This window comes from Myxine glutinosa, chromosome 5 (genome assembly GCF_964187855.1).
Source record: "Myxine glutinosa chromosome 5, kmMyxGlut1.1, whole genome shotgun sequence".
In the NCBI taxonomy this organism is placed as follows: domain Eukaryota; kingdom Metazoa; phylum Chordata; class Myxini; order Myxiniformes; family Myxinidae; genus Myxine; species Myxine glutinosa.
The window spans coordinates 207,614,860-207,627,821 of NC_136265.1; the positions used below are offsets into that span (position 1 = coordinate 207,614,860).

A 12,962-nucleotide genomic window follows, 5' to 3' on the forward strand; every position below is an offset into this window, starting at 1 on the left:
CATTTTCAACAAAACACGACTAAAGTTTGTTTCCTCCTCGATTGTGACTACCACTTTGATCGTAGTGGGGAGGCTTGCGTGCTCCTGCGACCCTTTGGGCTATACTGGTGGGAGCTTTGCTCCTGGTAGGTCTTACCTAGCCAGGCAGGTCAATGGGTTGGAGCCAGACTAAGAGTAGTGACACATTTTTGGGGGTAGGAAAAAGTTTATTTTTCCGCCTGGCCAAGTCACCCCCACCTTCTCAGTGGTCCCGTGAAGAGGGTTTTTCCTGGTTTCAGGACTGGGTGAATTGCACCGGCCAGTCTTCTTCTTCTTCTCATTCCCTCTGTCCTTATGTTTTTCTAACCTTCTCTTAGTCCCTACTGAAGATGAGTATATTGAAGACTGAGGTGATGTGGGTTTTGACTGAGAAGCAAAAACTATAGCACTTAGGTGGAATTTGTTTCGAAAGTCATTAATTAGATGTATTGGCCGATGTATATTCCAAGTTTTTTCAGCTAGTTTCAATGTATATCCCTTGAGATATGAGCGCCAACACATTTTGGGCAGATGGACGGACGAACACCAACGTGATGTCGAGCGTTTGAAAAAGGCGAAGAAGAAGAAGAAGAAGTGTTATGGCCCGTTTTACAATCTGCCGATTTAAATAATTCAGCGATCTACTCTGGCGTCTTTATAAGACTGCGTGGAGTAAGTAATCTATGAATAGCATCTATATATAGTTTTGTAAGGTTTGGAAAATACCACGAAAATATTAGGCCTATTAGAAAACATTGCATACTTTAATTAAACGTTTAAAAAAAAATTCCACGTTTATGATATTAATTTGTAATATTATTATAACGTGTAAAATGAATGTTGTTTGATAGCGTTTTCCTCAAATAAATGAAGCCATTTGGCCTCATTACCATAGGCATGGAGATTGCCGTGCTGCACTCCGGGGTTAATTTTTGCTCCGACTCATCAACGATAAACACAATATTCTTATTGAATATTGAAGCTTCACTGAAGTCTAAATAACCAGCCATGATCGGGTGAACCGACGTTTGCTTTTATTCTCAAACACAAAATCATATATGTAATTATTTGATGCTTCCTTTTCCTACGTAATATTTTTTACTTTCCCCTCATAGATAATTGGGCGGTGTATGTCTCCGGCCCATTCCAAAATACGTTTTTTTTCATGCACCATTCATATCGGGTATCATTGCTTGGCATGCAAACATTACATGGTCGGATTATGTTAAAACGTACTTAGATGAAATAAACGAACCAATGACGAATACTTCTGAGGTGTACAAGTGATTCATGTGCGTAAACTGTAAATTAATTAATTAAAGGAGCGCCTTTCTGAGTCTGTATATTCAGGTGGATTGTCGGATGGCGGCCCGGAGCGGCGTGCTCGATGTGTTTGTGGTGGGTTCGTGCATGATGGATCTTGTGAGGTGAAGTATGATAAGTTGATTCGACGCTTTATGGCTCCCCTTCCTTCAGCTCCCTGTTCTTGCTGCTCCACTTTCTTTGCATGACGTCATTATCGACGTGCAGTGTTTGCTCCAGTGCTAGACCATGGTGCTTTGCGGGCAGACCACGAGAGAGTTTGGGGAAAGAAGGAAGCAGATAGATAGGCTTAGATCTGATGACTACGAATAAAAAGGAAGTTCTCCGTGGTGGTGATTAAGGGGGTATAATTCCATGAGCGAGATATGGAATTATACCCCCTTATGCCTTTGGTATTTACAAATCAAATGCCTCACAAGATTGGTGAGAGCTTTGGTATTTACAAAATTTACCTTATGCCTCACAAGACCCACCTTATGCCTCACAAGATCCCCTATGCCCATGGTATTTTTTTCTCCACATGCCTATGGTATTTTACCCTCTCCGTATGCCTATGGTATCCCCTCCCCCAATCCCCATTCCAATGGTATTTACCCCACACTCGACCCCCACACCGATGGTATTTACCCCCCCCCCCAATCCTCATGCCTATGGTATTTACCCCCCCCAATCCTCATGCCTATGGTATTTACCCCCCCCCCCAATCCCCATGCCTATGGTATTTACCCCCCCAATCCCCATGCCTATGGTATTTACCCCCCCAATCCCCATGCCTATGGTATTTACCCCCCCAATCCCCATGCCTATGGTATTTACCCCCCCAATCCCCATGCCTATGGTATTTACCCCACCCAATCCCCATGCCTATGGTATTTACCCCCCGCAATCCCCATGCCTATGGTATTTACCCCCCCCCACCCCAAATCCCCATTCCAATGGTATTTACCCCACCCTCAACCCCCACGCCGATAGTATTTACCCCAGCCCCCCCAATCCCCATGCCTATGGTATTCCCCCCCCCCCCAATCCCCAAGCCTATGGTATTTACCCCACCCCCCCCGATACCCATACCTATGGTATTTACCCCACGCCCCATCCCCAAGGCTATGGTATTTACCCCACCCCCCATCCCCAAGGCTATGGTATTTACCCCCCCAATCCCCATGCCTATGGTATTTACCCCACCCCTCCCCCAATTCCTATGCCTATGGTATTTACCCCACCCCCCCAATCCCCAAGCCTATGGTATTTACCCCCCCCCCCCAATCCTCATGCCTATGGTATTTACCCCACCCCCCCCCCCCAAAAATCATGCCTATAGTATTTACCCAACCCCCCCCAATACCCATACCTATGGTATTTACCCCACCCCCCATCCCCAAGGCTATGGTATTTACCCCACCCCCAAGGCTATGGTATTGACCCCCCCCAATCCCCATGCCTATGGTATTTACCCCCCCTCCCCCATCCCCATGCCTATGGTATTTACCCCCCCCCAATCCCCATGCCTATGGTATTTACCCCCCCTCCCCCATCCCCATGCCTATGGTATTTACCCCCCCCCCAATCCCCATGCCTATGGTATTTACCCCCCCCCCCCAATCCCCATCCCTATGGTATTTACCCCCCCCCCAATCCCCATCCCTATGGTATTTACCCCACCCCTCCCCCAATTCCTATGCCTATGGTATTTACCCCACCCCCCCAATCCCCAAGCCTATGGTATTTACCCCCCCCCCAATCCTCATGCCTATGGTATTTACCCCCCCCCCCCAAAAATCATGCCTATAGTATTTACCCAACCCCCCCCAATACCCATACCTATGGTATTTACCCCACCCCCCCCATCCCCAAGGCTATGGTATTGACCCCCCCCAATCCCCATGCCTATGGTATTTACCCCCCCTCCCCCATCCCCATGCCTATGGTATTTACCCCCCCCCCCCAATCCCCATGCCTATGGTATTTACCCCCCCTCCCCCATCCCCATGCCTATGGTATTTACCCCCCCCCCCAATCCCCATGCCTATGGTATTTACCCCCCCCCCCAATCCCCATCCCTATGGTATTTACCCCCCCCCCAATCCCCATCCCTATGGTATTTACCCCACCCCTCCCCCAATTCCTATGCCTATGGTATTTACCCCACCCCCCCAATCCCCAAGCCTATGGTATTTACCCCCCCCCCAAATCCTCATGCCTATGGTATTTACCCCCCCCCCCCCAAAATCATGCCTATAGTATTTACCCAACCCCCCCCAATACCCATACCTATGGTATTTACCCCACCCCCCCCCCCATCCCCAAGGCTATGGTATTGACCCCCCCCCCCCCAATCCCCATGCCTATGGTATTTACCCCCCCTCCCCCATCCCCATGCCTATGGTATTTACCCCCCCCCCCAATCCCCATCCCTATGGTATTTACCCACCCCTCCCCCATCCCTATGGTATTTACCCACCCCTCCCCCATCCCCATGCCCATGCCTATGGTATTTTGTAAGGTCCATCACCCAGAATGGTTAAAAAAATAGTTTTTGTCCGATACAGATGACGTTGACCTCTTTTTCTTTTTTCTTTTATTTATTTATTTATTTATTTATTTATTGTCGATGAAGTGATGGCAGTGGTTAAAGCAGAATGACGTCACTAACGAGTTTGTGAATGTTACTGCCAAGCTGTTTCACTGGCCAGAATTTATATGTGTTGAAACCACAAAATGTGGTTAGAACGTTTTGCACACGAGGAGGGACGTCTTTGTTGATGTAGCGAGGTGTCCCAGGTACGTTTTGCACACTAGGAGGGATGGCTTTGTTGTAGCTAGGTGTCCCAGGTACGTTTTGCACACTAGGAGGGATGGCTTTGTTGTTGTAGCGAGGTGTCCCAGGTACGTTTTGCACACGAGGAGGGACGACTTTGTTGATGTAGCGAGGTGTCCCAGGTACGTTTTGCACACTAGGAGGGATGGCTTTGTTGTTGTAGCTAGGTGTCCCAGGTACGTTTTGCACACTAGGAGGGATGGCTTTGTTGTTGTAGCTAGGTGTCCCAGGTACGTTTTGCACACTAGGAGGGATGGCTTTGTTGTTGTAGCTAGGTGTCCCAGGTACGTTTTGCACACTAGGAGGGATGGCTTTGTTGTTGTAGCTAGGTGTCCCAGGTACGTTTTGCACACTAGGAGGGATGGCTTTGTTGTTGTAGCTAGGTGTCCCAGGTACGTTTTGCACACTAGGAGGGATGGCTTTGTTGTTGTAGCTAGGTGTCCCAGGTACGTTTTGCACACGGAGGGATGGCTTTGTTGATGTAGCTAGGTGTCCCAGGTACGTTTTGCACACTAGGAGGGATCGGCTTTGTTGATGTAGCTAGGTGTCCCAGGTACGTTTTGCACACTAGGAGGGACGGCTTTGTTGATGTAGCTAGGTGTCCCAGGTCAGAATCTCGCAGTTCAGTATTCAAAATAGAGTTGGGAATAAAGCTGTGCCTGTGACCTTTTGGGCTTTGTGATACTTGCAATTGTCCGTTAACAAGAATGACCACACTGTGGTCACAACAACAACAACAACAACAACAACAACAGGCATTTTAACGCCATTTTCCCTGCTAGAGCGGGGGTTTGCCTTGCGGTCCCCATGACGATCTTCTCCATTTTGCCCTATTTTCTGCATCTCTCCTTGTTAACCCTCTTGCCCGCATTTCTTCTTCCACCATCTTTAGCCAAGTTTTTCTCGGTCTTCCCCGTCCTCGACTTCCTTCTACATTCATTTCCATCACTCTTCTCAACCAGTCACTTTCATCCTTCCTCAACACATGACCAAACCATCTCAACCTGTTTCTCTTCACAGCATCCATCACAGGTAGTGGGGCGGCTTAGCCCAAATATTCAAAAGAATTGTGCATTTTGTGATACAAGCACCAAATTTGGCACAAATGTACATTAATATGTTGCGAACATTTTCAGATATTGGGCCACTTGAAATTCCGTAATTTTTTTTTTCAAATTTTTTCAAATTTCGTAATTTCAAATTTTTCGGGTGACACCGTCACAATTTCGGTCTTCGAGGCCGGCCGATAGGCAAAGTGTGACCGGAAGGGACGAGGTTCTCCTGACCACGTGGCTCTCGATCTGGGAAGCGAGAGGCGTTCCATTAGTGGACGCGCCCCTCACGCCCGACTTTTGGGCGGCCCCGGCAGGCCGTTTGTTTTGACGTTCCGTGACAGGCCCCGCACCCCCACCTCCGGGCCCACCGGAAGCTTGTGCTGAGTACATCATACCTGAACAACTCAGTGAGGCAGAACACAGCAGTGCACACCAGGGTGACCCCTTCAGTGCATAAACCAATTAACCTGTCCACTGCAGGGCATATAGAAATGAAGTTATTTTCTGCATATAATAATAATATAAGTTCAGTTCTATATAACAATTTCTGTTATCACCACTACCACTACAACTACCACTACTACAAGCTTTGTCTGGAATTTTGTGGACTAACAGACAAACAGACATACAGACAAGCTGGGATCAAAACATTACCTCCTTCCACCATTGAGTGTAGAGGTAAACATCATGGAAATTATATCATGCCCTAGATTTAATTCATGCTTACCCGTGTATTTGCTTCACTGGTTCACAAGGTCTTTTGCATACATGTAATTCAGACTCTCGTCTTCATTGCTGACCACACAATGTTCGCAACATATTAATGTACTTTTGTGCCAAATTTGGTGCTTGTATCACAAAATGCACAATTCTTTTGAATATTTGGGCTAAGCCGCCCCACTATATCGGCCGGCCTCGAAGACCGAAATTGTGACGGTGTCACCCGAAAAATTTGAAATTACGAAATTTGAAAAAATTTGAAAAAAAAAATTACGGAATTTCAAGTGGCCCAATATCTGAAAATGTTCGCAACATATTAATGTACATTTGTGCCAAATTTGGTGCTTGTATCACAAAATGCACAACAGGTTTGCTATGCTGCTACACTAAGGCTCTATTCCCATCATCTTTCGCAATTCATCATTTGTCTTCCTCTCTCTCAACGATACTCCGCACATCCACCGAACCATTCGCATTTCCACCCTTTCCAGCCTTCGTTGCTGCTCTACGTTCATTACCCATGTCTCACTCCCATAAATCATAACACTTCTCACACATGCAGCATACACCTTTCCCTTTAGCTTCAACGACACTCCCCTCCTCGTCAGCACGCCACTCAGTTCCCGAAACTTCTTCCATGCACATCTCACTCTAGCAACCGTTGCCGAGTCTGATCCACCTTCTCCATTCAGCATGTCTCCGAGGTAGCAAAATGTTTTCACACCTTTCAGCTTCACGCCGTCTCCAAGATCCAACCCAACATTTCCTCCATCTGCAGCTCCCTCTGTGCACACCTTACATTTGAATGGAGCTGCCACACTGGTTAATGACCCTCTCAGACCACTACATTTTTGATGAACCCACTCAGCGCACATTGTATATTGAATGGAGTTCACTCCGACACCCTTCCTACACACAGCACACGGCCACTTCCCAGTTCTTTCCACCTCACCACATGCTTTACCACTTGCCATCACCTTCGTCTTTCCGATATTCACCTTCAGACCTTTTGTCTCCATACATTCCTTCCACTTGTTCATCTTTTCCTTCAGTCCATCCATACTTTCCGCAATCAACACCAGATCATCTGCATACAACAACTCCCACGGTAAACCCTCCTTTACGTTCCGAGCCAGCACCTCCATCACAGCTACAAATAGTAGTCGACTTAGTACCGACCCCCTGATGGTCACAACCTGCGACAAAATTCGTTAACGTCCAATTCGGAAACACGCATTTAAAGCGCTCTTAAAAGATTAACTCGACACCTTTTTATCCATGTAGTCCTGCAGCGTAATCTGATATTTCAGATCAATTGTTCAAATTTGCATAAAAGCACCAAAATCGGCACACATGTAGAATAATGTATTCCGAACAATTCCAGATATGGAGCCACCCGAGATTGTGCCTTGGACAGCTACGGCGGCCATTTTCCAAAATGGCCGCCATTCTACTTTAGCGAAATGGGCTATACTTATTTTCTTATTGTATTGGTGGTAGATATAAGGAACGTGTAAAATTCAGTAAACTGACCATGAAAAAGGCGTATTCAAATATTATGAGCCAGTATTTTCGATAAAAAAGCCATTATTTGATTTGTAAATGGCTGCTTTCCTGAAACTTTTCGCTGAAAAGTACCCATTATTGGAGAACATGAGTCAAATGATATTCATCACATTCAATGGGTTTGGAGTCAACAAAAATTGCATTATAGATCACATACTTTACTCTATTTTTAAAAGGGAACTGATAATCGTGATAATGACAAACTCAGAAAATGTAGTCAAATTATTGCACACTTACTTGACTTTGAAGCGGCTACGGCCTGTGTCTACTGGCATTCTCCTTCACAAGCACACAGTCCAGTGCATTGCAGATTAGCCTTCTTGCATTTGCAGCGGTTTCTACAGCCTTTTTTGCAGCCGCACGACACCAGCTCGAAGCAGCTTTTTGAAGCCTCGGAGTGTGGTCCAGAGCGGACCAAGGTCAGGGTTCCCAGTTTGTGTTGGATGGGCCAACAGACGCACGGTCCATGCAAGAATGCGCTAGCTGGATCTTCTTTGACATGGTCATGATTATCACTCAATATTCTGCAAAGACACAAAACACCTTGTTAACACACTAATACTACTACTACTACACCACTATTACCAATTACAACACCACTTCCACCACTACCACCACCACAACAAAATACTTCTGAACCTGTCACCGATGCTGTGTGCGAAAATGGATTTTCCCATAAAAATCACCATTTTTTCCCCCAATACAATGGTTGGAACTATATTAAATCAACACAAATGACATGTGTATTGTTTTTATTTGGAATTGCACATCACATGGAGTATTTATCACCTCTAAGAAACCTGCAAAGCGAATAACAATGACAGATATCCCATGTTGTTAAAGTAGAATGGCGGCCATTTTGAAAATGGCCGCCAAAGCTGACCAAGGCACAATCTCGAGTGGTTCCATATCCAGAATTGTTCAGAATACATTAGTCAACCTGTGTACCAGTTTTGGTGCTTTTATGAAAAGTTGAACAATTGGTTCGCTATGCTGCAGTACTAATGTCACCCTCTGCCACGGTTATATCAGAACGAGCGCATTTGTCACAGTCACGGATTGCTTAACCCCAATATGGGGCCATACAAAACGTACACATCCCTACTGTTTTTTTTAATTATTATTATTATTTTTTAGCAATTTGCATAACATAACACTGTATTACCTGTGCATTCTGATGGAACCACGCCTTCTGGTGGGCTCAATTAAATCTTGCTATTTTTCGCCATTGATTAGATTTTTCGGGGTACCTCATTGGGAATAGACGCTCGACCCAAACAAAGCCAATGGAAATCTGATGCAACAATCCCGGGCAGTATATAATCGGCAGAGGCCTACTGCCCACAGGCTTAATGTGTTAGGCCCACCTGAAAATCAAGATTGCCACCATATACATTTATGGAGGGTGGAGTCAAGTGACAGATGTGGGTGTAGTTTCAAAAATCGACCCCCCAACAAAGACTGACTGACAGGATGGCCTTGAGGTATGCAGACGTCATTTCTTCGAAGCTGTCTTGCCTGGGTTTGAATCCCGACCCAGCTATAACCTGTCATCCTGGTGTTCCATCAATGTGTGTGTCGTCCCTCGGATGTTCGTTAAACTGGGTGTCCCGTCTGCTGACATTACTTGGTGGACGTTAAAGATTCCACGGTGTCCTTCGGAAAGAGTAGGGGAGCTTCGCTATGCTGCTGAGCTTATGGCGAAGCTTTGATCTCTTTCATATACCCCCCAATATAAATTCTTCACTATGCCAGTACCTGTGGGGAGCTAGATTTGACCTTTGGCCCCAGGTGCTACAAACCCTAACAATGCCACTGTATTCAGTACATCATTATTCAAAGGGATTGGCAAACTCACGATGCTGAAAGTGTAGTGGTGACAAAATTTTTTAATTCCACCATATCATAAGCTGCTCATGGCTGATGTTATATTTAGTAATTTCATTTGTAGCATCAACAGGAGAGGGACAAAAGGTTGGCAAAAGGTGTGTGCGTGTGGTCGACATGACCTGGGAGGGGTTGAATTCCAGATTATCTGTCATTCTCAAGGAATTGGCAAAAGAACTCTCCTGGCACAGATTGGTATCTGATACATCCAGTATCCAGTATCCAGTATTCATGATTCTTACCATGATTACTACAATGAAAGGGACGAATAGAGGAATTTAAAACAAAGATAACAATTTCAAAGGGAACCACAGGTGGGTGGGTCGACTGTCAGCAATAGCACGTGAGTATGTACAATCTGGCCAATAATTTTATCTGGGATCCAGGTGTCCTTTATGTCATGCCACAGAGATTGGTTTTTGACGCATCGTATGCCATATTCCGGAAGAATGGTCAATCGATACAATACAAGCATGGGATGGTCTCGAGGCCACGCCACTCATACACCACCTCAAAATCCCATCATGCTTTGCCTGCTGGCTACCTCACCACACTATTGCCACGCACACTCGCTTATGAACCATGCCTGCTTGCTAACTATTACCTGACTTTCAAAAGGGTGGCAATTTCAAAATGGTTAACATAAGTGTTCTGTTCCTGAATGCAAATCGGACTCACGGAAGTGTTGTGTAGTTAAACGAGAAATATCCGTGGATGAGAGGTCTGGTTCATACCATTACTTAGTACAAATGAGCAGCAGCAGTGTATATATACTGAAACGCAAAAGAAACTTACCACCTTTGAAACCTCTAAATATCAACAATAACACTGCGTGTAGTAAATGTGTGAACTTATTTGTGGACAATAGTGTCCTCACTGTCAGACAAAACGGTCACGGATGGTCACTTGAACCTTCAATGGTCACTTCATAGCACAGCTGTTGAACAGCCGTTTTGACTGTCGGTGATTAGCCAAGGGGTACAGGATGATTTTAATGAGCTGCACGTGATGTCTTGATATTGGCTTTAAAAAGGCCAGTGCAAAATGGGCATTTCAATCAATATGCCACGATTGTCAAGGGATCAACGGCAGCGTGCCCTGGGCATGCTGCAAGGTGGACTGAGCTACCGTGAGGTGGCACGTCGCCTTGGCTGTTCACACCAGACGATATCGGCCCTGGTGGACAGAGACACCCTCCACAACTCTGCAGATGACAGACCTCGATCAGGGAGGCCAAGAGTCACCACTGCAAGGCAGGACAGGCAGATGGTCCGAAGTCACCTGCGGGATCGATTCCGTCCAGCATCCCTCACTGCGGCACAAACTCCGGGGCGTGCAAACCCACGGATCTCCAATGATACTGCACGAAGACGACTGCATGACTATGGTCTGACTGCCAGAAGACCATACAGAGGCCCCGTGATGACGGCTGCCCATCGCCGCAACCGACAGAGATGGTGCCAGCAGCATCAGCGGTGGACCTTGGCGCAAACCACTTGTTTGAAATGTAATAAAATTGTAACCGTTCAAAATAAAACAAACCAACAATTGCTAATTGAAACATTGGCATTTTATTGATGACATGTCAAGTTTTTGACCAAGATACACCATCTCATCAGTTTGTTCTACAGTACAGAACAGCACAGGGTGCAATGTCAGTCCCCTTTCAATAGCGTGTGTGGCCACCATTGTTTTGGATACAGGCAGTGCATCGTCGGCGTATACTACCTACCAGTCTTTGGATGGATTGCTGCTGCGCCAAGGCACCACTGCGCCAAGGTCCACCGCTGATGCTGCTGGCACCATCTCTGTTGGTTGCGGCGATGGGCAGCCGTCATCACGGGGCCTCTGTATGGTCTTCTGGCAGTCAGACCATAGTCATGCAGTCGTCTTCGTGCAGTATCATTGGAGATCCGTGGGTTTGCACGCCCCGGAGTTTCTGCCGCAGTGCGGGATGCTGGACGGAATCGATCCCGCAGGTGACTTCGGACCATCTGCCTGTCCTGCCTTGCAGTGGTGACTCTTGGCCTCCCTGATCGAGGTCTGTCATCTGCCGAGTTGTGGAGGGTGTCTCTGTCCACCAGGGCCGATATCGTCTGGTGTGAACAGCCAAGGCGACATGCCACCTCACGGTAGGTCAGTCCGCCTTGCAGCATGCCCAGGCACGCTGCCGTTGATCCCTTGACAATCGTGGCATGTTGATTGAAATGCCCATTTTGCACTGGCCTTTTTAAAGCCAATATCAAGACATCACGTGCAGCTCATTAAAATCATCCCGTACCCCTTGGCTAATCACTGACAGTCAAAACGGCTGTTCAACAGCTGTGCTATGAAGTGACCATTGAAGGTTCAAGTGACCATCCATGACCGTTTTGTCTGACAGTGAGGACACTATTGTCCACAAATAAGTTCACACATTTACTACACGCAGTGTTATTGTTGATATTTAAAGGTTTCAAAGGTGGTAAGTTTCTTTTGCGTTTCAGTATATATATATATATATATATATATATATATATATATATATATATATATATATATATATATATATATATATATATATATTGTAACGGTTTTGAGAAGTGTGTAACGAATTTGAGAAGTGTAATGGTTTTTGAGAAGTGTAACAATTTTGGAGGAAGTGTAACGAATGTAAAAAGTATGGTTTTGTTATGTGTAACACCCTGTTAATGTAAATAATGGTCGCAGCCGTCCTCCTAGTTAATTCCATGAAACTTACACGCAGGTCACGATATATCTTTTTAAATAGTGTATTTCCTTATTCTATGTAGGCTAAATATGTGTTTCCCACTAGATTGACTTTGCATTGTATCAAACAAAATAAGAGTAGGCCCTTGCAATTTCCCCAAACATCTCCGCTCTCCAAAGTTCCTTTCAAAAGGGTGCGAGTTGTGTTCAATCCCGCAAGCCGCCATTGCCCATGTGCTAATCTCGGAGAAGAAAGGCGTGTCTCCACCTCGTCATAGAGGGGAGGAGTGAGCCAGAGGGTCGCATGGCCAATCAGCACCGCGGTGAGCGAACCGGTAGGCGTGCCCTCGCAGCCGGCGGCTTGATTCCGCCCCGAGTTATAAAAGCGACTGTAAGGGACTGCTTTACGAGATGACCTGGGAGATGAGCGAAGAGGCGACACCAGGAGGAGCGTTGAGATGCGAAACGCTCCAAGCCAAAGAGGAGAGGTACTCGGAAAGGAAACCAGCTTTGGAGAGACGCGCTGAAAGGAGGGAGACGGCTCCACCAGAAGAAGAGGAGCAGGTGTGCCGAGCCAGCGCGTGACGTCTACAGCAGCGGATACGCGACGGAGGGTTTTCCCGCCAAAAACCGCGAGGAATTGAGAGCTGCTGCCTCCGACCTTGCCTCCCTCTCAAGCAATCCACCTCAAGCCCTACCTGCCTGCAATATCCCCTGTGTAAGTGTGAACGTCCTGTCCTACTCGTTGTCTTGGGATTAAGTAAATTGAATAGAACTAGGGCATGCCCGTACTATATATATAGGACGTGCCCGTAAGTGCGTGATGTTACCGTACAATGAATGTATCGTCCCGACGCCGCAGCTCG

The 12,962-nt window shown here is 46.4% G+C and overlaps 1 protein-coding gene across 1 annotated transcript in view; it reads left to right on the forward strand.

Moving 5' to 3' along the window:
• Window positions 1–1,269: 1,269 nt before the first annotated feature.
• Window positions 1,270–12,962, forward strand: part of RBKS (ribokinase) — a 79,356-nt gene continuing 67,663 nt past the window's right edge. Inside the window, exon 1 of the mRNA XM_068114997.2 lies at window positions 1,270–1,445. Within this exon, the coding sequence (XP_067971098.2) occupies window positions 1,381–1,445 (65 nt within the window). The 5' untranslated portion in view covers window positions 1,270–1,380. The remainder of the gene's footprint in view (window positions 1,446–12,962) is intronic.